Here is a 25,700-nt window from a genome sequence, read left to right as displayed (position 1 = left end):
TATAATTAACCAATTCATATTAACAGCTCCCAACCTCAGTTCATCAGTTCATCAGTGACAGAGACTCAGCTCTTTTTGGACCAAGCATTTCTTGCACTGGACCACACAACACCAGTGGAAACGACACAGACAGTTCTCCTCAAACACCACCGTTTCCTCCCGGTAGCCGCGCTCGCAGCACAGCAGGTCACAGCCGCTTATGTCCATGGCTGTGCTGTTGCATATGCGCCCCCGTGTCCCCAGCGAACCAGTTTTCCGATTTGCGAGGCAGAAATCGGGCGACTCGTCAGAGTAGATCAGATCCTGCTTGTCCGGCGGCTTTATGTTCTGGCCCACGGGGATCAGGGTCTTGCCGTCATTACCGCCCATCACCTTGGAAGCGCCGTTGAAGCGCTCCAGCAGGCGGTCGCCTACCTCACGGAAATGAGGCATCTTTTTCCAGCATGTGCGCAAGGTGCATGAGCCCGACAGTCCGTGGCACTTGCACTCTGTCCGCATGTAGAGCTTCACCGCCTGGGGAGGGGAGAGTGCGGAGGGGAGGGTGGGTTTAGGGTTAGGGGCAGGGGGGGAAAAGAGAGAGGTGAAGGAGGGCAAACGGGAGATGAGAGAAGAGAAAGAGAGAAGGTTGATCAAACACAAAAAAAGGACAAAGGTAAGTTTTAAACTTGTACCCTGAAGTGAAGCAGAACTGCTTTTGACAAATGGCAAGTTCTCTAAAGAGGTAATTTATTATTGTGTTTTCATGATGTATCACAGACAAAGCCACTGGATCAGACACTCACGCACACACACACACACAAATACACACACTGATAGATAGGTAAGATAAAAGCAGACGCTATTCAGAAGGAATTTAACTCCACAACCTCCCCCCCTCCCTCCATGTTGCCTCTAGCCTTCCTACATCTAACAAGCCTTGACAACAGATCATTCACTTATACTGCACATAATTAACCCATCACACACACACACACCTGCCGGCTCAGACACACACAAATGTGTATACAAGTACACACGCATGCATGCACACAAACAGACATTTGCACGCATCACAGCACGCTTATTTCTCAACCTCTGGGCATTTGTGTGCAGGTCTCGTCTTTTGTCCAAATGGTTTGTTCGCTAATGCTACAGTTGGACTATGTCCCAAAATCCTCCTCTGCTCTCTACCTGCCTTTGACCCCGACTGAAGTGAACTTTGCAACTCTGTGTTTTGCTCGTGCATGTGTCAACATTTCTGCAAGTGGGCGTAACAGAAAGCGAGACCAGCAAAACGGCTAAAAGCAAATGTGACGTGGACGATTTACCGAGCTACATTACAAATTAGCATAAACTCTCAAAAGTTGCTACTCTATCTCCACTCTCTCGGTAGCCTGTTGACGTGTCGAGGCCATACTTCATACGAGCGACAAAGAGGAACTTTAAACTTCTACGAGGGCTGTAGAAATGTTAGAAGCTACCTGCCTCGGAGGCTTGAAAACAAAATGTGTGGCACACTCTTGTTTTTGTGTTTCAGAAACCTGATTCTTGTAAGAATATCAGCTTACGCCGCTACACAAATATGGCTGGGGGCGATGTCTTTCTCTGTTGCATGTTCGTGGAATGATGGAACATTCCTCAGGACAAGCAACACCTTCGCTGCTAAGACCTTTGAGACTCTGGTGAAATATCAGAGGGCTTTTATTACAGTATAGTAGCAGTGGAGATTTTTTTTCACAAAGTGCAGTGCAGTTGTGTTCGGTCAGATTCAATCTCTACTAATTTAAAATGTAAACTGCACAGACACGTGAGGCCTTCATTCTGAAACTGTTCCTTACCAGCCGCCCAGCCTCGTTGTTGTGCAGGTCAACGAGCGTCCTGATGTCGCTCTTGCCCCTTCTCCTCTTGGCGTCCATAAACTGTTTCGACTTTTCGTAACCAAACTCCACATCGTCTCCGCAGCCCCCCCACTCCCACTTGACTCCCTCCCCGGAGGAGGAGGAGGAGGAGGAGGAGGAGGATGAAGGCGGCCTCGGCGGCGCTCTGTTCCTGGTCGCCTCACAGCCACACTGCAGGAGGTCTCCCATGCTGCAGGCCTGGGTCACAGCGTGGGTCACGCCGGCCGCCGTGATGGCATAAACAAACGCCGTCTCCCGGATATCTACGGACAGAAAAACATCAAAAATGTTTCATTATGACGAGGTGGCACTACATTCACATGAAACCTACTGTACACATTACCCCAACCCACATTTGGACATACAGTATTTCGATCTTTATCCTTTACAGAGCTCTTTAAATTGAATCATTTCCACATCCTCCACAATCACTCATCGGCCAACTGCTGGGAGAAACAGAAAGCACTACAAGTGAAAGGAGCTGGTTTCCATCCATTCATCCAGGCATCTTTCCCTCCATCCAGTCAGTCAATATTACAGCTACATGGAACGGGATAAAAGCATCGCTCTCTCTCAATCCTCGTCCATTACTATGATCTCAAGCGTCATTGGATTCGTGGTGCTGAGTGTACGACTATTTCTCCCCCCTCACATTCACACTCATACACATGCTCGTACATTCATGCACACCACAGCTGTTGATTTATTTCTGGTGCAGAGCTTAAAAAATCTTGGCCAAAGGCACGTCCAACCACAACTGCAAATTGATCGTCTGTCCTCACCGGTGGCTTCAGCATCATTCACACCCTCGGCTCAACACATCTTTATCCTCAGTTATTGCAGCTATTGTCGTTCATTCAACAACAAAAGAACAGCTATGACAGAAACTCAAGAGGACTACTGGGCTGAAATGAGAGAAGAGCTTCTTTGTACATATCACATTCATTCTTTCAACTCATTTTTTCTGTACTATTGACAGTGGTTTTAGGTTATTTCGCTGTTAAACTAAAAGGTCCTGTATTAAACAAAGTAAGATTTCCATCTCTTTCATAAATTTGTGAAGTCACAACTACACGTACAATCACCACCCTTAAATGCCCTTTAAACACCGGCAGAGCTGTTGTGGAAACTTGGTGAATGGTGTTTGCTCAGGCCTTTCAGAGCTGACCAGTTAGAATAAACTGGGCTTTTTGGGAGGGGGTTCTTAAAGAGACAGGTGCTAAAACGAAGCATTCAGACAGAGGGTGAATAGAGGTGCTACAGCAATGGGCCGTTTGAAACAAAAAAATGTTTTTTGAACATTAAAGCATGTGACAAAATTGTAGTAGAAACTCAAAATAAAAGTGTGTACATGAAAATGAGCATTATATGGACCCTTTAATTTAAGCACATCCCATTAAAAGTCAAAAATCAAGAATAAACTGATTAATAAACTATAAGTATTCCATTCTGCGTAAATATATGTGGAGTTCCCAAGTCTATTTATAATTATCCTTACAAGTTGATGAGGTACAACAATAGATATATTGTCTTTTTACTGTTTTCAGTTAAGTATATGTGAAAAAGGATCAGCAAATTATCACATTCTGTTTTATTTATGTTTTAAAGAGACATATTAAGCTCATTTCCAGGTTCATATTATCATTTTGGATTACAGCTAGAACAGGTTTACATTCTTTATTGCTCAAAAAACACATCAGTTTTGTCATACTGTCCAGTGCCCAGCTCCCGTCTCTGTAAGGCCCGCCCTCCTTAATACCCAATCTGCTCTGATTGGCCAGCTCACAGACACCTGAGCCAGTACCGGTAAGAACAACAGAGCAGCTGTTGTAATTCAATTCTTTTGATTGTCAAACTAGCCGCTGGGAAAAAGTTACACAAATGTGTGACACTGTGATGTAGTGTGATGTCACAAAGTCACAGAATAAAAGGCGGGACTACTGACGAGGTGTTTCAGGAGCAGTTTTCTGTGGGAGAGAAGAGCTTCTTTTGACCTTTTTAACTTTCAAGATCTTTTACACGCAGAAGAACCTTTATAACACACAAAAAGGTAATGTATTTGTGACATGTTTAAAGAGCAGAACCGAATGGGCCCGGAGCTGTGTGCAACAGTACTGAGAGATGGACTAATGCCTTTGCGGAAATTTCAGTCTTTTCACTGGATTTGTTGACAATAGGAGTGTGTAAATTTTGCCTAGAAACAAGCAAGCAGTGGGAATTATTGTGGACATTAATAATTTCAATGGTAGACCTCTGCCCAGATAGATGGGACACCGGGGAATGGGTAGAGAAAAAGAATAGCCACTTAGCGAGCCATCGTATGTGTGTGTGTGTGTGTGTGTGTGTGCAGACTAAGCGAAGGACTTTTATTCCTAAGAGCTGGAAGGCGGCGAGCGTGCAGTCACCACCGTCTACGCTGCCAACTCCATATCGCATGATTCAGTGAATGGGATTCATTAGGAATGGTAACACACACACACAGAATGGGTGGCGTGCGACGAAACCTGCACACCCCAGCGCGCCGTGATATCAATACCAGCTGTACACACCAACACCCTGAGATGTCTCCAATGCAGGCAAGTTTGTGTGCATATGTGTGTGAAAAGTATTGTTTAATGTAGATCTACCCATTGAACAAACAGTCAGCTTGTGTAACGTTTTGTGTCTTATTTTGATATTTCAACAGGTCCTGTGGATTTCTATCTCATTATGTTTGTTTGGGATTGGCTGAGGTTGGTGCCAGCTTAAATAAATAACTTAAATCTGTGACTTAACATGTGCATGGTGGTACATGTAGAGCATTTCTGTGACTGTGTGTGGTGGTGTGCTGCAGCTCGGTGGAGACCACACCTTGCTGATCCTGCTGTTCAGCAGAACGGAGCTGAGTCTTTCAGAAGCAGCGACATACTTGAATCAAGATGTGTCATCTCCAAAACATCCCTGGATCCATTTAGAGACACGTGTGTGAAACATCAGCGCACAACTCATTATTAGTGCAATATGGTGATAGCAACGCAGGCTGTGTCCAAACAAGCTGGGAGACGGTCGAGATGTCCTTGGATGCACTGGGGAAACACTGTATTTAGTACGGGGAAATCTGCATGAAGCAAAAATGTCATGTTGATATATGTTCGATTCCAGCTAAAAAAACCTATTATTATGTTATTATCCAACTAAAAGCAGACAAACAGAGACTAAGAAATCCAAATAACAGAGTAAGAGAAAATAGTAAAGACAGAGCATAGCGTTGAAAGAGAAAGGGGTATTGTTATGTGTAAAAATGGGCTATCAAAAATCCAATGATTTGAGGCACCCTGTTTCATATTTTCCTCGGAGACATGAATTCCAAACAAATTCTCTGCCATGGAGGGTGTCTGGGCCTGTCGACGTCTGCTTCTAATTCCAGAAAGCCCTTCTGCAGGAATTAGCACATATTCTTTTAATACTCTGACTTTTAGGGCAGTGATACAGGCAGGTCTGGGAGGATACAGCTGAAAGTAGTTCAGTGTAAAAAGACCTCACAGTCCAGATAAAGCACAGTTCAATTTGGCTGGTGGTCACATCAGGTGCGTCTACAAATTGCAGAAAGATCCGAGCATGCAGTGAGGTCTGCAGGAGCTGCAGTGCATCCTGCAGCATCTAGTCTGCCAGAAAGTGTTTGGAAGAAGTAGTCTGTTGTGGCTGAGGCTAACTGCAAACACAGTCAAATGAGATATGCTGTGGTACTAGACTGTCGCCAGTTGGGAAATGTGAGGAAATAAACACAAGATAAATGCACATTGCACAAAGAAACAGTGTAAAGCACAAAAAGAAGTAGAAGAAATAACACTTGTCGAACCTTATCAACGAATTTAAATTAGAAAAACGTGCCCCAAGATGACATAGAGAGGAGATCCAGGTAGTGTGGACCACACACCATTGGACTTAAACTTAAAGGAGGGCTGTTTGTTTCTCGTTTCCAACCAACAGTCGTGCAGTGTTGCTGTTTTTTTTCAACTTAATCATCATTACCTAACCCTAACCACATGTCTACCATTCTAATTCCTTCCTTAACGAGGTCGTAATTTTAACCCATCGTCAGATCGTAAAACACTTCTACGTGTTGTTCCACGTGGAAGGGCAACCGACGTGCTTTAGGGTCTCATTGTATCGCCACAGATCTCTGCTCCGCGTGATAATATGTCTTATAACTGAGCAGATCTGAGCTCATTATCAGCTCCGATCATCACAATTACAAAACAATAATGTGTTTTTTGAGGTGAGGTGGAGTGTGTGAACTGTGACGCACAAGGGAAAATGAAGAGTTGCTGCTTGTTTTGATTACAGCTGCTTGTTCATTTTTGGCTCAGCGTGCTGCTGCTAGCATCTGTCTGTCACTATCAGGGTCAGTTCAGGTCGACACCAAAGAGCGTTCGAATAAGTGTCAGGTCTGTTTAGATCGAGGCTGACTGTCCTCTGGTCCCTTTTAGATCGCTTTCAGTTTGGGGATGTTTTCAGTTAATGATTTTGATTTAATGCCATAGGACGCAGCTGGAAAACTCAACAACCTGACATCTGTGTACTTGCCTGGTTTTTGCTTAAAAGGATACATAGAAGGGTGTCAAGTCAGGGGGAAATACTGCATCGTACTGTCTACCAACATACAGCACAGTAGCTCTACTTTCTTACTTTAAATTTCATATTTTTATGTACACAAATCATTAAAATAACACACATTCAGAGCTTGTAGAAAGGTGCAGAATAAAAGTCAATGATAGTGTTAGCTGGCTAGAGTTAGTATCGTAAACGTTAGATAGCATTTGCAAACATTAACGGTACCTAGCTAGAGTTAGCATCGATAATGTAAGCTGGCTAGAGTTAGCATCGATAATGTAAGCTGGCTAGAGTTAGCATCGATAATGTTAGCTGGCTAGAGTTAGTATCGTTAACGTTAGCTAGTGTTATCAATGTTAACGGTAGCTAGCAAGAGTTAGCATCCGTAATGTTAGCTGGCTGGAGTTAGCATAGTTAACATTGCAACAAACTGGCAACCCCTTGAGGGGGCAGATGATTCTGACAACAGCGGTGTTGTAACGTGAATGCAGTGGAAGGGGAGATGGAGTGCCACATTTCGTGGCTGAAAACCAATTAAATACAAGAAAATACCTGTCTCTATACCTCTGTCTACCTGTGAGGATCACTAGTGATAAAATATTTGACACGACTGACAACTGTTTTTTTAATTACTTTGCAACCATCGTGCAGCCCGAAGCAAGAGTCCTTGTTTATTCTGCAGCAGTGCACACACAGTAACACAATCTATCATGACATTCAAAGAAGAGCCGCAACATCCCTCATGTGATTAGTAGCATCACTGTATGCTGGCTGGCTCACACCGCCAGTTATGACCGCTCCAGGGTCTGTATGTTATTTAAACACAGCTGTGATCAAGAGAAAAGAAGATAATACCCACCAATTAATGAGGAGAAACCAGAATCTTGACCTCGATTTGAGGCTGATTAAATATGAAAGGTTCAAGGTAACATTTCAATACAGACGCAAAATGAGTTGTCATTCTTGTGTCGACACGTTCATTCATTCACACTTGTTGCAATACAGGTGTGAAATGGCAGTGTTTCAGAAATGTTGTGAAATCAGCTGAAACCTGCAGGATCTCTTTTTCTTCTAGTAGCTTCATGCAAAAAGTCAAAATGTAGACAAAATGTAGACGCGCACCATGCCACACGAATGTCTGTAATGAAATACAGACTCACCTGCATGCATGCAACTTATCTTATCACTCCACTGACAAGAATTACAGTCTGTTTCTTCCTCAGACACACGTTGACATACAGCAGCCGTGCCACCCTTTAACATGTCACGAAGCAAAGCAGCGCTGCGAGGTTTATGTTTGAATAGTAGGTGAAGATAGCCTGCAGGTGTTTTTGTAAAGAGAGGCAGAGAAGGATGGTTCAGCCAGCTTGGTTGTGCTCCAGACATAAACACCCCGTGGCTTTGTTTTCACTATACAGGTATAACCTTATGACACCTCAAATATTCTTTCAATTTTTAACAACAAAACAAACCATATTGCACACAGATCATCATTACCCAGCCTGTCGTCAATGCCAGTATGTCGAATACATGCAGCCTGGTGCTCCTCTAGTGTCACTTCTAGAGGCGCTCCTTTAGTGTAGTAGTTCAAGTCAAGGGGTGGCTGGAGTGAGTCAGTCACAGAACTGTTCCTCCCAAGATCAGTGTTTGCATCCAATTTCTGACCACGAGTCAAGAGAAATTTGTTTTTAAATTATGTAACATAAGGAGGTGAACATATGTAAATGATTGCCTGATGTAACGTGACATCAGTGATGTCAGTTACAATTACTTTAACCCACAGTGTAATCTTTTCCTAACCCTAACCATCAAAACTGATGCTAGTTTGAAGCGTAAGGCCGCTGACCAAGTTGCCAAATTTGGGAGAGAGAACATGTTGTCATCGTCATATACTAATTAAACCAACATTCGGTGTGTATGGTAATCAGATTATTTACTACAAAGTATTTACTAAAACACTTTTTCAAATATGCACATGAACACAGCACCAGATGAAGAAGAAATGCATACGCACAGACATAACGAACCTTCGTTAGGGACAGATGCGGCCACATCAAACTTGTTTATGTCATAGTTTACTGTGACAAAGCAGCTTCCCTGCCTCTTCAAAAAGATATTTCACAGTGACCATAACAAATCTGTGAATGGTGCAAAGAGAAAAGCTGCAACTCAAACCCCCAACAATGCAAAATTGTCCAAATGCATGCATGCAGTCAACTGACAGTCTCCCAGGTGTGTCTAATTAATCGCATTCATTGCCTTGATACGACTTTAACGTCTAAGTCTGAGAGGAAGTGAGGCAGACCCCCATCCTCAAAGCTACTGTGTGTAGCACTTGAAAATATAATCTTAGTATCAAAATAGAAGCAGACAACATCCCCATGGAGACATGACATGCGTGGACTTAATGCATCAGATTCTCATTTCACTACAAAGACAAACATAGATGTCATTAGAGTAATTTGAGTCTCTTATCGCATTAAACTCTAAATAGAGGTCAATGAGGTTAAGTAAACCACTTATAGGGAGTGAGCAATAAATACAAAGGCACTTTTATTTTGACATTTACTGGTACGAGTCATGATAAACAGCCATTAAGAGCCGATCCAGGTAATTGAGGACAAAGGCTTCAAAACAGAGGAGCACTTTGGCCTTCCGTATAGACAGGCAGGAATTTATGATTAATTGCTAGTCGGCCTTCTGCTGGTACATTCTTGTCCCCGTTTCCCTCGCTCTTCCTCCTCGCTGTCTCAATCTATCTTTGTGTCAATCTTTTCTCTCCTTCTTTCTTGGTCTGTTAGAGACACTGGCAACACTAGTAGTGTCGTACATTCGAACGAGATAACAGGAAAAAACACGCTTTTAAATCATCAGCTACATTAGTCACTGACATATGGACTTTTCTGATGTTGCGACACCAGAATAAAAGGTTTCTACAAACCATGGATACGCTCAAATTTGTACGATTCATATGTGTTATATCAACATTTCTACAATATTTGAGTTGACTGAGAAGGCTTGTCAAGCAAGAGACCACTGCTCAAGATGGCGTATCAACTTTTGTAAACACAAAACCAACAGGATGTTTTTAACTAGCGTTTAATGTTTTTTCCAGACGTTTTTTGTAAGATTTGTTTTGGAAGTGTGAAGTTTCAACATATCAGATGTGAAGTTTCAACATATCCGTATTGAACATCGTCAACAGTTAGATTAATGGTCCAGGCTATAGTCAAATTATGCATAAATGTATGGTTCAGAGCAATGTTCTTTAATCCTGGTCCACCCTGCCCTCCATGTTTTAGATGTTTCCCCATCTCAACACACCTGATTCAAATGATCAGCTCGTCATCTGTTGAAGTCTGATAACGACCCACTCGTTTGATTCAGGTGTGTTGTGGCTGGGAAACATCTGAAACGTGCAGGGCAGGGTTCCCCAAGGACCAGGATTGAGGACCACTGATTTGGAGAGATGATGCTCTCAAAAGAAAGATCAATTACACATAATTGAGAATGAAAATCTGGGTATCCTACCTTTGATTTGTAAGCATAAACTGTGTATTAATCAGGCTTCCTTACTGTAATATGCACACACTTTACAAAACTTTGTCTTTACAAATAATAGGTGTAGGCTGACTGTAGCCATGCAAAGTTCTGGCTTAGAGGTGGTGGAGCATTAATTATTTTCTTTCTGACAATTGTAATTGCTATTTTACATATAACCCTGATTCCATAACAGTTGGGGCACATTAATAAAAACAGAATTAAATCATTTGCAAACAACCTGTGTGTACCGGCAACAGTTAAAAAGTATTCTGGAGCCCATGTAGTAAAATCCTTGCAAAGCGGTGAATCTCGACTCATCCAGTCTTTCGAGGATGCCCCTTTCATATCCAATCATGATACTATGAGCTGTTACCAGTGAACCTGTTTCCCTGTGTGACGTTCCAGACAGGTGTTTTTTTGAGCTTTCACAACTTCCCCAGAACAAGCATACATTTACACAAATTAGTGGCACATTATCACATTTATGTTTTACAAAGAATCCCAACTTCTTTGGAATCGAGGTTGTATTTCTGATTATTGTAACATGTCAGTTGATCAGAAAGATAATGGCCTTACACGTAAATGACTGCTGTGAAACTGCTCTACACCAAGATGTCTGAAGACAAAGACATGCGTATTCAGGTTGCCGACTCTTTCTTTCCAATATAAGACAATGTTAAAAGTTCACATCACATTTTCAGGGTTTGGTACTGCATGACAGGTACTTGGAATTTTTATGTAAGCTCGGTCCAAGAAGTAATCACAACTTTTCCAAAATGTTGTGCAGCTTTGATGGAAAAAGATTGAAAATAACCAATCAGTATTGACTGTTATATTACGGCATGGAAAATTAATATAATTAAAATGTCAGACGCCACGTCCTTGTGACGTTAATGGCAGGTGAGCCCAAAACTTCAGTGTGCACATCTGCCAGCAAAGACACACAAAATTGGTTTAATAACACGCTTGACACATTTTTTGTTGTGTGTTGTACATTAATATCGGTTATTCCCTGTTTGTTGACTAAACACAGAGATAAAGACTCTCTGTCGTACCAGTCGAAGAAGAGACAAGCAGCTCTCTATGAGTCTAATCATACAAGAGAAAAGCCAACACAGTAATTGGAGAAGACCCGGCGGTGACCCGACGTCATTTATATTACAGACTTCAAAGAGCTGGAGGAAGATGTTAGGAGATCTTAAAGAGAGATGTTAAGAGAAAGGAGCAATTTTCGCTGATCATTTCAAGCGTGCCCGATCTGATGAAGAGGAGAGTCAGTCGAGTGTGAATATGTCTGGTCTGAGATACAACAGTTGCCCTTGTCTGTTGGAGTGCCATCAGACAGAGATCTGACCTCAAGCTGATGTCAGGCCGTCAGCTGCGGTCATGAGGTCGTGGGTTCAGATCCTAAGGTACTCACGGATGAGAAATTGGACATGACAGTATTTTTAATGTGTTTTTTTGAAACCAAGGAAAAGACTTCTGGAAGGACTGATAGAGAGGAAAGATGATTATGGGAATTTATATCTCTTCCATCAGCTATGTTGGTCTAGGAACCGGGTACACAATCCATAGAAGTGAGTCACAAGCGTTTTTCAACTAGTGCCGAACCAAAAACCGGTATGACCTGTTAAACGTAATTTAGTTGATGCTAACGCCCTAAAAGTTCAATATTTTGGGAATATTATTTGCGTTCTTGCCAAGAGCTCGATGAGAAGCTTGATATCACTCACACATACGTCTGTTTACGACAGTATACCCCTCCAGAGTCATTAGCTTAGCCTAGAAAAAGGTCTGAAAACAGGAAACAGCTTGTATTCACGTTTTTGGGATTTAGACTACTTCGCTGAGAGTTAAGCTAGATGTGGAAATTGATACCACTGTTACATCTGTTTGTTCAGTATGAAGCTACAACAAGCAGCCAATCAGCTTACCTTAGCATAGACTGGGAACAAGGGCAAACAGCTAGCCAGTGCAAGGGTCACAAAATCTGCTTACAAGCTCACCAACTGACACATAATATCTCATTTATATCGCAGTGACCCCAGAGAAAACCATAAATTGATGTTTTTACACTTCAGAATAAACAGTCGCCTGAATAAAATCTTTGGATCTCACATTTCTGCAACCCAGATACTTATCATATCACCAATTTCTACCATACGGATCGTACTACATTCAGATTGCATGTATATAAACTGACTTCCAGGTGGGATGGTCGGGGATGGTAACAGCTAGGCGAGATGGATGTTGAGACCACTGTTTGACACCACTTCAGGACCACACTTCAACCGACAAAAAACAGATATTCTAAATTTTTCATCCATCTTTGTAGCAATAAAACAAAATATTATACATCGGGACATTTTCGAGCTGTGTTTGTGCTGACAGAACAAGGTATTTTAGGCCAAAAAATTACATTTCCTGACCCTGACGATGGTTTCTGTGCCTAAACCTAACCAGACCTCAAACATGAATTTGATAGGAAAGTGAAGTTTAAACATATTCATGGTTTGCAGAAACATAGAATGCCAACATATGTTATGCAAAATGTGTTGGAAGTAACATGTTCTTGAGTTTTCTAGGTGCTTGTGCTTTCGACAGCTGTTTCTCCTTGTTTCCAGTCTATGCTAAGCTAAGCTAAGCTAATTTAGCTTCCTATTGAACAAATAGATATGAGAGTGGTATCAATTTTCACATCAAAATTCTCTGCTAGAGGAGAATAAGTGTAACTATTGCTTTACGTTGGTATAAATTGCACTCCATGCTAAAGGTAAAGCAGAGCACATCCAATTCTCTGTCACTCACCTTGCTGCAGTATTTTGCCAAAGTACTTGTTGTGGCTGGTGCAGTTCCACCGGCGGTACCTGAACTGGTACTGGCACTCCCTGACGCCCAGCCTGGCCCCTTTGGCCACCTCGCTGACGATCTCCGGCTGAGTCTGGCACAGCTCGGCCTGCTTCCCCGCCAGACGCTTCGCCTTCCTGCAAATGCTGTTGGGGTCCATCACCAGCGGACTTCCCACCGCCCTGGAAAAGTTTAAACAATGTCAGAGAAGAGAAGTGAGCAAATTTCTCAGTAACGTGATAACAATAGAAAGTTCCCACTTTTCTTTTTGGTGAGCAACACCTGTTAACTTAATCACACCGTAAACAATGTGGCTGCCCTCATCAGCAGCCACAAACCAAATGTGAGTTTTGTCTGTGGCCGCTGAGCCTGCCAACTCTGCCCACCACTTCTCAGCTGTGGCGACAATGAGCTTCTTGAACAGGCACGTGGGAGACAACAGAGCAGCGAGTTTCCCAGAGGCATCTCAGCCCTGACGTCAGATTCACAAGTCTGTATTTTTGCTGTTGGACCGCACTCGGGAGGACTGTGTGGTCCTCTCAGAGTTGGAAGTGAAACAGTTGGAAGCCTCTTAACAGACAGGCCGTTTACAGTTGATCTTGATGCTAAGTTGATTTTGGTAAACCAGAAACTTTCTAGATTTCCCGAAGATACAGCTTCTCTGGAAATTGTTTGAACAGTTAAGAAGTTCACAGTTTCAACCGCACATATCCCTCCAATCAGCAGTGCTGAAAAAAAAATCCCAGATTAAACCCATCTAAATGAAAAATGTGCGTATTAACTTACTAAAAAGAAGAAAAAAATGAATGTTTAAATGTGTAGCGAAATAAATCACGCACTCTTTGTGCAGTTCAAATATTTAAAACATTAAAATATATATACATACATGTTGTATTTGATGAATATGGACCCTGGACCTCCTGAAGAGCTTTGACAGATGAGTGTATATAATAAAGATAAATAGTTTATTCTAACTCTTAATGGGAAAGAGGAGCTTGGCTCTGCCACTCAGAAGCACTGCCAGCGTCTGTGGCCTCTTCAGTGGCATAACAGCAAAGCGGCTTTATGGGACGACTTTATTTCCACATCCCCTCCACGCTGTTAACATTATGTACATTCAATTCCCTTTCACTTACTCCATCTCTCTCCGGCCTCCTTCACAGCTGACTTTTACTCACTGGATCTCAAGCAGACGTGATCCATAACTTCAAGTTTGACCATGAAACAGGACTCAGAAGGGTTTGCACGACAGAGCGAGGGAGAGAAAAAGAAGCGAGAGCGAGCACAACGACTACCTCATAGGTTTTCATTCAGCCTTGTCCCCGTTAATCGCGCCGCCTGATATCATTCATCTGCCTCGAGAGTTTGTTTTAAGAAGCAGGACAAACACTCTTGCCAATCCCCTCTCCTGGCGGTCTGATACCGAGCGAGACATTTGCACGCACACACGAACACACTCACGCACGTCCGTGCACATTCATCCATCCGCACTCAGTCCCTGTGTTTTTTGACATTTGTGAAAACCTATCTATAAGGCTGTTTGTATGACAGGATGACGCGTCAACACGTGATCGAATGAAAACACAGCTGAAAGGGAATCTTGCGTCGGACTCTTGGCCAATAACATCACGGATAGAAGATCAGGAGGTAAACCGCCCCAAAATAATGTTGATATGACATGTGATGATGACAGACGGCATGGATAATAGTTATGGTTGCCTTGTGATCCATTCTAAGGCCAGAGATATACAACACACATATTGCATATTTTGTCTTGCGGACGCGTACATTTAATTTCTGAGGCCGTGCACAAACAGAGGCAGGATACACGACGTAGCCATCGTCAATGAGATCAGGGGAGCAAATGTACCTAATCCTACAGAAGGTGTTTATTGTGAAAACCTGGTAATTACAGCAAAAGAAAATAAATCCGATTGCATCAGAGCATTCGTCGCTGTCTAAACACACACACACACACACACACACTCACAAGTCTGTACGCACACTCCAGGGACACCAGGGACACCCACTCTTGCATTCCTTCTATGATTATTGCAAGTGTATTGACAACATCACTATGGAGACAATGTAGTATTTTCAATACAGGTGTTCTGTGTGTGTCTGTGAGTTTTCTTCAAGTGTGTGTGTGTGTGTGACAGCCACACAGATCATTAAATCATACAGACAGTCTGTGTGTGTGTTAATTAGCAGGTACAGGTACAATACTTAGCAACACACACTCCCTCTCAACAACCACTTATTATCTACCCACTGATGTCAGACTGTGTGTGTGTGAGAGAGAAAACGAAACTGATGTGCTCATGTGCACATATATTTCTGTAGTGTTTGTGTCGAGTTTTATGGATGTGAGAAACAGAGTTTGGATTTGCTTGTTTGTGCCTGCGAGTGTGTGTTGGCGTCTGTGTGTGTCGGCGTCTGTGTGTGTGTGTGTGTGTGTGTCAGGGGCAGCGCTGGGAAGGGAAGGCAGCTCTGTCAGCAGCTCACAATAGCCAGCCTGCTTTTTACAATGGGAGGTGTAGAGTTGTAAAACTAGTGAATGTACTGGATGAAGTTTGGATGGTTTCCTGAAAGCGAGACACAGAGCTGTGACAGCGAAGGAAAAGTTTTCTTACGATCGCTTTTCGAACAAAAGCAAATACTGCGAAGTGGACCGGTGAAAAATCAAAACCAACGATACTTGTAAAACAGAAATTTGGGGTAATTTGCATCTTTGTTTAGTTTTTTTTGCATTCTGTTTGTTCAGTTTCCACACTCGCACCCCCCAACACACTCACACACACCTGTCTCAGTGTCTCTCCACCTGCACCTCGTCCCCCCGTTAGCTTAGTTTGTATTTAAGCCTGTGTAGTTGCCTTGGTTTGTCTGTTCTGTCTCTCCACAGCAGTCCTTTAAAGGTGCAATACGTATGAATTTCAGTCTTAAATGTTCTAAAATTACGAGCAGAATGTGAAGAAACAGTTTTGACGTCTTTGTATTGTGTCAGAGAGATATCAACTGAAGTTAGCCCCTAGCCAGTTTGTGGCTCAAGAGGTAATAGTCAGACAGTAAACAACACCAACACTCCTCCGGTGCTCCGAGCTGCCAGTCCAGGCAGAGTCGGCTAATACGACCGTATTAGTGTTATAAGTGTCCATAAATATTGTTTGTCTTTACTTCATGTTTGTTTACATTTTATTTCTGTCAACTTTTTTTATGTATATTGATTGTTTTGTGTTGAGATTATGCGGGAGGTACATTTTTTTTACTTCTGTGTTTCACTGGGACACATTTCGCTGTCGCAATCAGTAAGTTTATGTTGTTCACTAACACATTTAAGTTATTTCCTCCAAAAAGACACGTGAAGCTTGAGAAGTTTACACTCCGCTGACGGTTAAGAGTATCAAGATGATGTGAAATTGCCCGTTGTAAAGATTTACACAGTTCATGTTGTCTCATTCCGTCTCGGTCGTGTGCAGCCAGCGAGGTATGTTTAGTTTAACGTTTTGTATATCGTCACAGTGATGTTCACTGAATGAGATTAATAAATCCATCAGTAACAGAAGATCCATGGTGTTGTGTATTACCTGGAGTGTCCCTGCCTGCTTCTTGAGTTTTATGCCGCCTGCCTTTTTGTTTCTTTATTAAAGCTTGTCTTTTGTTCCTACCTGCCTATCTTGGGTTCTTTCTCTGTAACGCTGACGCATATGTTATCTTATCCGTGCGAGCAGTATCAACTGTAACTTAACAAGCCACAACAAATAAACGCAACAAATTCACATGATGCCATGTGCTTTTTTTCTTCAGTTCAGTATCTTTCAATTTCATAAATGAGTCAGCATGAGCAGCTTTGCAACAGTTGCAATGGGATGTTAGAAACAATAGAGAAAAAGCAGAGATACAAGCAATAGTAGGACTTAAAACTGGTTGTAGGCAAATTGCATAGCTTTGTTTAAGTTTTAACAGTTGAGACAGATATCAAAATATAGTTACGAAACCCCTTTTAACTCGGCGGCATGAAATCATCCCCTAATTTTGGATCAAGGCTGTTTTGATGATCCCCATTGGACTGTCATAAATTCAAGTTTAGCAACAGAGCATGATGCGAGGAGAATGGGAATGAAGTCTGAACCGGAAAGTGGAGTGAACTGAGGTGGAAAAGCGCGTCTCTGGCGATATACCCAAAAATGGGGTGCATTAATTGGATAATAGGATGACTGTAAGCGCCCGGCATTCTTGCCCTTGTTTGGTGATCGTTACATAAAAGTGTGCATCCCTGCGAGGATGAATAGAATATGGGAGGACTCCAGAGAAAAGCTGAACGGCTTTTAATACATTGATTAATACTCACAACGGAACGCTGCAAATGGATGCACACGTGTGAAGCAATGCAGCTTTTGCACAAAATCCTTCACACACACACGCACATTCATCCAAGCTGATGCATTCGCTATTGTGCAGGCATGCACAGAGATAAAAGCATGTGTACACTTGGAGGAGGAACTACAAAGTCAGACGGTAATCAGATCCTCTTCATGCAAAGTGCCACTGTTCCTCTGCCTCTCATTTAAGATACAGCTCCCGAACGGATAACACAAACTAGGATGTGCAGTCGTCGATGTTATCAGGGGTTTTAAGGAAACGCCGTCTCGCATGAACAGTTCTTGATGATGATACAGTCCCAAAACAGAGACAGGGGGTCATATAGGGAGAGATAAAATGAGATAAAGGAACAAAAATACCCAAATCAAAAGCACTGATAGGACTTTAAACGCTGTAACCACCTGTGACACGATAAGAGCTGGTCCAATCCAGAGCTAAACCTTTACCTTGTAGTTGCTTGAACTGTCTAAATCCGCTCTTATAAGTGATATATTTTCACATTTGGTTGGCTTGACAGTTTTAATTTTAACTAATATATTGTGATATTAGAAATCAAGGTCTTATTCAGTGTTATTTGGGCCCAGAGGTGGGTCAGAAAGAGATTAAACATCAGTGCTCCGAGCGACCTCAGGTTTCATTAAGGATCTCACGGCACCATAGATAAAGTGCTGTTCTGTACAGGGCCCTTCTTTTTTTTTTTTTTTCACTCCGCCCACGAATGAGTGAATTTCATCCCTCCTTAATCCCTCAAGTATGCTGGAGATGAAGAAAGTCACGACAAGCGCTAGTCTGAGACGCCAGAGCGAGCGAGGGAGAGAAAAGAGAGAAGTGAGGGTCAAATAGAGAGAGATGGCTAAAAAAGCGGGTGACTGGGGTGTAGAAGAAGATGGTAAGGGCTTCGGTGTAAGATAATGAGGAGATGGAAACAAAGAGATAAAGCCACGATGGAGAAAAGAAAATCAAAAAACGTCTAAAATATGTCTGGCGTTCCAAACAAAGTACGTCGAAGGTGGATGGGAACAAATTCAGCACCTTGCCAGCATCACTAAAGCTCGAGAGGGTCTGTGTGCCCTCAACAACTCCTTTTACCCGTGTTCCTGACCCTGCAGTCTGGAGCACATAGATCACTTTCAAACATGTTTGTTCACGTTGTTCTCGCTGATGTCAGACAAAGCTGAGAACATTGAGATTTGTTTCCATAAAAACTCTCAGCGCTCCTAATTTGTAATGCACCCAATTTAAGTAGTCACAATAAAGTGTGACCGAGAGGAAACCAACACCACCAAACCAATTTCACACGAAAAACAAGCTCTAAATGTTTGTTCAGTTGTAACAACATTGGACAGTGGCACACCCAACGGCACTGTCTGACACCCAAATATAAAAATGAATGCATTCGAATGAAGAGTCGGGTTGGTGCTGAGGGAAAGAGAGAGCAGAGTTTGAATGCTAACTTGGTGTGAAGGGTGATGCTTTTTGCACCACACACAAAGAGGCAAGTATGACTGAGAGGAGGGCTATTATATATCATAAATGGAGCTGAGTAATGGTAAATTCGTAAAATGTTGTGGGGATAGACATTTGCAAGCCCGAAACCACGAGATGTTGAGACAAAACGGATATATTTGACGGGACCCCAGGAGAATTTAAAGCCGAAAATCGGGTATTTTTAATTAGACGTCAGGACAATTTACAGCCATGTTTGTGGAAACAGAACCAAATAACACGATCTTTCCCAAGCCTAACCAAGGGGGTTTTGTGCCTAAACCTAACCAGATCATAGGCAAAGCACTGTCATCACACAAAATTGAAAACTGAACATAAGTAATCGTAAAGTTTCTGTGGCTTGTGGAAATGTTGCCCACATTCGTTCTAGCGATTGGGGTTGGTTATAGAGCCGTTTTGACAGATGTTGGACCATTTTTAGCCTCTGCCCTCTGTATGTCTGACACTGGAACACAGCTACTTCATCTACGAATGCCCACAAAAACGCATGCATGCACAAAAGTGCACACACGCATGCACATAGACGCGTTTAATTTAGTTCTCTGCCTAATGCCAAAACCCACATCGTCATTTAATCTTTATCTGTACCCATCTCCCTGCTCCTGATTAGACATCTAGCTTTTCAGAGCAGGAGTGGAGCAGTCAAGATAAGATCTGTTACAATGGAGCTCTACTCTGGTGATGATGGTGGCTCAGACTATAGACTCTGTGTGTGTGTGTGTGTGTGTGTGTGTGTGTGTGTGTGTGTGTGTGTGTGTGTGTGTGTGTGTGTGTTTGTGTGTGTTCGGTGTGTGTGTGCATACATGTTCCCATAACTGTAAGACTGAATGAATGAGCGCATGTTAAACAGATTAACCAGGATCCACTGGTTGGAGATGTATTTGGACTGACACACACATAAACACACTAAGGAGAAAGCTGAAACACACACACACACACAAATGCAGTGTGTGTGTGCACCTGTAGGCCTGTGGCACGCTCCAGGCGGGCCGTCCGCCAAACTGGGGTTCTGACAGACACACACACACACACACCAAGCAAAGTTGGCCCTGCTAAGCACTGCAGTCAAAACCAGTATAAGAGAGCAAAGGCATTCCTCACCCCTCTGAGCTGTGCTCTCTGCTCTCAGGCCAAATGATTAGAGCACTCTAATCAGAAGAGGCTCTGAAAGGACGCCTATCTCCCCGCATTTCATCTCCCTCGCTCTCTGTCTATCACTGCAGCCCTCTCTCCCTTCCTTCAGCGACAACCTATCTGCGCGATAGGTATTTTCCTTCAAAAGACAAGTACAGAGATAGAGACACTGAAGAGGAGCGAGCGTGAGACAGAGAAAAGGGAGATGTACGGTGGTATGTCCAGCAGCTTTCAACAGAGAGCATCATTGTCCTGGCAGAGCGCGGAGCAAGCCACAGGTGTGGCTTCACCCGAGCTGCACCACAGTCGGCCACTGTGTGTGAACGAGTGTGTGTGTGTGTGTGTGAATGCGAGGGAGCCGGCGAACAAGTGAGCGAGTGAAAGAAGATGACAACGTATGTCAGTGGGGATAGAAAGGAAGTCGCTGATTTCTCCGTGTTGATTCTCTTAATCCACTACAGCTTTATTTAAAACAAATGTGCTGCCGGCAGGACAATGATACGGACGTTATGAGATGGAAACAAGGTGCTGAATAGTCATAAATCATAAATTATGATAAATGATCATGTTTTCTTTAACACTGTCATGCTTACCATTGCAACCTGTGGTCCTTCGATTGGTAATAACTATTAAATAATCATCCACAAAGTTAGACACGGCACTTAATTCTCTTCTCATGTCTCCATCACTGTATGCTAAAGTGCAAATTAAGCCCTAATAGATGACAGGAGTTTGCCAGATTTAGCCCAAATAAAAGAAATGTTTAAAGGCAAAGTAAATTGATTGATGGACCCCTGTAGGGACATCGTTTTCCCCTCCTTCCCTCCACAGCTGGGTCACAGCACAGTTCAGATACAGACCAACAACCCCTCTGGGTAAAAAGTGACTTGTCTTCGTCGACAGTAAGCCGGCTAATTTTCACATTTTGAACGCATCTTTTCTCTCTCTCGTTCCTTCCACATGGAGCCTGCATTTCTCGCGACAGAGATTCTTTCGATTTCTATTTTGAAATTTACCAACATTTCCAATCTGGCAACTGTGGTGGACAAGGAAAACTTTTAGAAAACAAGAGCAGACTCAGACACTTTCAAAGAGTTCTGCACCTCTAACCCTCTGAGTGATCACTTTAACATCATGATTACCAGCCACACAGTACACATACCTCCACTAAAACCTGTATTTACTGTCGGTTGACTTTGTAGTCATAAAATACGGATTTGATCAGCGCTGCACCATAAGAGTTTCTGTTTGCCTGAATTGCAGCTATAGCATGTTTGAGCCAAGATCCAATCACTGTTTCATACTCAGTCCGTTGACTGAGAGTGAACACTAAAAGGAACAGATTCTGAGTTTGGCTTCATGAAGACACACTCACAGTGAAGCTGGAGAGCATGGGACAAACAGCACGAGACTCAGCAGTGCAACTGGACTGTGTCTGTCGCTCTCCTCAACAGATGGCGGCTATGATGCACTGCTGATTTGTCTAATTTTGAACTGTTCGGGCGTTTAAGTGTAGATCTTTGTGGATGCACGTAAACTGCATTTCCAGATTCAGCACTTTTAGTGTGAATGCAGTCTTCGCCTCTTGTTCAGTGACACCTCAGAAGAGTATACACTTTCTGATATAACAGCTTTGACCTATGTCCTCCATCGTAGGGTATCTATCCACTGTCACTTGTATCCTTAGCATTCATCCTGCATGTCAACCCTGCATATACAACAGCAACATCAAATCAGTAGTTTAACAGAGACAATGAGGAGCAGGTAATATTTTGTAGATACTGACATAAACTTTAAATCCCCACAGGTGACATGCTTTTACCTCACATCTTTAGAGATTACATGTGAAGTGACAGGACATAAGGACAGTTTGTTGGGGAGACGCGTCCTCTAAAGCTGCCGGTCCATCTGCCAGTCATACAAGGACACGCACAGCCGCTCTGACACTACAACCCACATTGACCTTGACTGGGCTGTGAATGAACAGTGGGAGGATTCGCTGGAAGAAGAAAAAAAAAAAAAAATCACAAAGCTTCACATTCAAACACTGCCGCTTTGCTCAAGTGTGTGCATGTGTGTGTGTGTGTGAGAGAGAGAGAGAGAGAGAGAGGGAAAGAAAGCCAAACATATTGGATGTTGTCTAATGAAACACTGCACAGGGGATAGTACTACACAGACAGACAGACAGACAGACAGACAGACCCACATGGACAGAAAATATGTTATCAGCAGATCTGCTGTCTGTCTGTCTGTCTGTCTGTCTGTCTGTCTGTCCGACTGTCACACACCTCACAGAGCTGAGCCTGTATGGATTGTTTTATGATGACATATCCACTGCGCCTAGAGGGCCACCTGACATTCCTGACTGAACCCCCACCACACACACACACACACACACACCACCTCCACCTATCTCCCACTCCTTTCTCCTCCATGTATCACTGCAGGCAATGACCAGCAGACACCTCTCTCACCACCCTCTGACTCTTTGTCCTTCACCCTCAGGACCCATATTTCCCATATTTTGAAATGGTGATTTTTTTTTTTTCATTACCTCGAGAGAGCACATACAAAAAAGAGAAATACATGTTTAATAGTGTTTTTAAAAATAAATCACACTTAATTAAGGTATCTTTTATAATTTCTTTGTCTGGTTATTTCTATTATTTATGGATTTTGCATATCACGTTAGCTCTTTTGAGTTCCTGCTATTGCAGCCTTGATAAGGACGATCATATTTGTCACAGATGGTTCCCAGGCTATCCTGAGTATTTAGGTGAAAAGCCGGTGAGCTAATGCTGACCGGTGGTGCTGCAAACAACGATTCAGCCACATGTTTGCGCGCAGAAGTAAAAATGAAACCAAGTGAGATGACTTAAGTCCCAGGTTGACACGACACAGAGGGACATAAAACACGTGGGAAATGCTGGACACTTACCACCACAGTCCGATGATATTGACCGGACAGAGCAGGATAAAGAACAGGGCCAGCTGGATCCGTGAGAGACGAACCGTCATGGTGAACGCAGCAAATCCTCCAGGAGATCCCCCCCGGCAAAGTTTAAAGCACTGACGAGCCCAGCCAACACCGAGTTGGACTATTTCTTAAATACATAGGAGGTCCTTGTCTTCTGACGGGGACACGCTCTGCGAAAAAAGAAGCTCACTGGAAACTGTCTGTCAACGAGAGCGCACAAAGTTCACCATCCAGCTCCAGCTCCTCTTCTGTCGGGCGCATCTTAATGCGCAAGAAAGTTGGTCAGGAGGCTACTGAAGAGATGTCCGCTCTCAAAGGTGTGGTTAACCTCTTCATTGTCGTTCTGCTCTGTCTGTCGCAGCCGCGTTACATGCTTTCAAGGAGGGACGAGGCTCGCAAGCAGTGCGCACGAAAGACTTCTGGTCGTGTGGGCACTCCCGAGTCGCGCCACGCTTTGAGAGATATTTGAAGCAATTATTTAAAAGAAGAGGGAGATAGAGAGAGTTGCTTCTCTCACAAATAGCCTGTAAAAAAAAAAAAAGTTGGTGTTTTTGGCGCTGCTGGATGTCGCTCCCTCCCTGCGCGCTCCGAGCTGACGCACTGGATGAACTTGGTGAAGTAATGCTCGGTGCGCACCGGCTGCTGCAGGTAGAGGCGTCTGCGCGCCGCGGTCCGTCGATGTGTTTTCCTTGGATGATAAAGGGAGGAGGGGGAAAAAATGCGCTCGTCTTCTTCCACCTCGGTGTGACGTCGCTCCGGGCGAAGCGAAATCCTCGCTGTCACTCAGAGAGAGAGGGAGAGAGAAAGAAACTGCAATTAGTTTTGAGGAGGACCAGCAGAGAAGGGGGTAAACACACACACACTTACACAGAAGGAGAAGGAGAAGAAGAAGAAGAGAGACCTGACATACAGTGTTTTTTAGGGTGGACCTGAAATCAGAGCCTGTGGAATGAGGTGATGTCAGCACAGGTGTGGTGGCACCTTTCTGATATTGGTGCCAACCGACTGTGGAGCCATCTGGGTGGGTATCTCGTCATGTCTTCAAGAGGAATTATTTTTTATGTCCTGTGTTATGTGTGTGTGTGTGTGTGTGTGTGTGTGTGTGTGTGTAGGGGCTGGGTAGTATCATCGCCTATCTGGCCAAGGGCATATCCATTGAAATCCAACACCACTGTACTGGAGTCGCCCATAAAAGCCCTGACACCCGGCTTCGTTCCACTGCAGTGATGCAATCAATCACGAGTGTAACACAAGGCAAACTCACCCAGTCCAGCACCGCAGCCTGGGCCCTCGGTTCCATTCGCTTACGCACAAACCATAATAACCAATAACACGCCTTCACTCAAGCCAGCTCTCACCTTTAAAACCTCTCACAGTGAAAAGTCTGGATTTCTAAATTCTGACACAAACTTTTCAAGTGCTTTAGGGATAAGGTCACATGTTTCTGAGTGGTGGTTTTGCCCACAGTCTGCAAAATGATGGAGTCTGACCTGTAGTTTCCTTTATTTATCCAAACGTGTACGCCATTTAAATATTTTTGTATGTCAATGCCATAAAGGTTAGAACAACTTGAGACAAATCCACTGAAAACACTCGAATCATATGTGCTTTACTGCTGCGGACCAAAGTACACCGTCAGCTTTTTAGAAAGTACGATGCTTAACTTTGTGTCAGACACGGATTACATTCATTTCCCTGCAGCACGGCCATTAAACTGAACCGACTTCACATTAAACCTCATCTGTCTTATTGATCACAGTGTCATAGTGTGGTAACACGGCTGAAAAATGTGAAATGACAGGAAAAGTCAGCCGGAAAGTTGCATTTATGAGCTGTCAGAAACATGTTTCTTTCTTCTGAATTACACGTAGATTGATTTTAATTTCTTTATTCTAAATGCCAGAAGTGAGTATATTTAAATCTTATTATAGTATGAGGTTATTTTGGGAACAATCTAGCTTGTGAAACTGTTTGGCAGACAAATATCAACGTCAGAGCCCAACGATTTAGCCTCTGGTGACAACAGCAAATGATTCGGATATCTTGGCCGAGACCTCTTCCGTGCAGCGGTCGTAGCAACTTGAGACATGAGAATGGAGCTGAAGTTGGGAGACAACTAATCTCAATAAAAAAAGATATCTGCAAATGGATGCAGATACATAAAAAAGCCAATAAAAAATGCTACATCAGATTCAAACCATAGCCGATGGATCCTTAAATCATATTTCAGCCAATGTGTTTTCTCTTTTCTGCTCTCCACACAGACTGTAACTAAAGCCCGCATAACGGAAACCAGAATGCTGGTCTTAACCCTTCCCTGCAGATTCTGCATTCATAGTCAGATATCTCTTTGACATTAGCAAACATTACGTCTCAGATGTCAAGGCCTCGCACAAGCACATGAATCCTCTGGAATCTATTGAAGCAAGTCAGACCATTTTGGCCTTGTGTGCACACGCATCCCCCAAACCTGAGGTTTATCAAAATTGCTGATTAACAGTTAAATGACAATGATTGAGGGTTATACTGTAATGCAGGACTCCAGACACTACTGGATGCCTTGGTTGGCCGTTATTTCTCTGTATTTCAAACTCACGCACACGTCTGGCAACAGAGGTTGCAGGATGTAATTAGGGAATCTCTTCAAAACACGATCACTGAGGCGGGTTTGAGCTCACAGACTGGTACTTTACCCAGAAGATCAGGTGCAGGAGTCACTGGCAGCGTAGATCCAGATGTCTCACTAATAAAATTGAGGCTATCATAAGTGGAAAATGAAGATTTAATGGCTGAGGTGACCTGCTGCGGGAAGGCCTCCAGTGTGACCCGGTGCCCGACCCTGT

At 43.2% G+C, this 25,700-nt stretch overlaps 1 protein-coding gene across 1 annotated transcript; it reads right to left on the bottom strand.

The window, feature by feature from the left end:
- Positions 1-51: 51 nt before the first annotated feature.
- Positions 52-22,898, bottom strand: wnt6b (wingless-type MMTV integration site family, member 6b). Its single transcript, XM_073473749.1, has 4 exons — positions 22,819-22,898; positions 12,822-13,042; positions 1,818-2,140; positions 52-513 (listed from the first exon to the last, which is right to left on the bottom strand). The coding sequence occupies exons 1-4, from the start codon at positions 22,896-22,898 to the stop codon at positions 52-54; spliced, it is 1,086 nt and encodes a 361-aa protein (XP_073329850.1).
- Between the last annotated feature and the right edge of the window lie 2,802 nt (positions 22,899-25,700).

Source organism: Pagrus major, chromosome 9, assembly GCF_040436345.1.
Source record: "Pagrus major chromosome 9, Pma_NU_1.0".
Taxonomy (NCBI): Eukaryota; Metazoa; Chordata; class Actinopteri; order Spariformes; family Sparidae; genus Pagrus; species Pagrus major.
The sequence above is the reverse complement of the archived record's forward strand: the minus strand, read 5'-3'. Positions and strand labels throughout refer to the sequence as shown.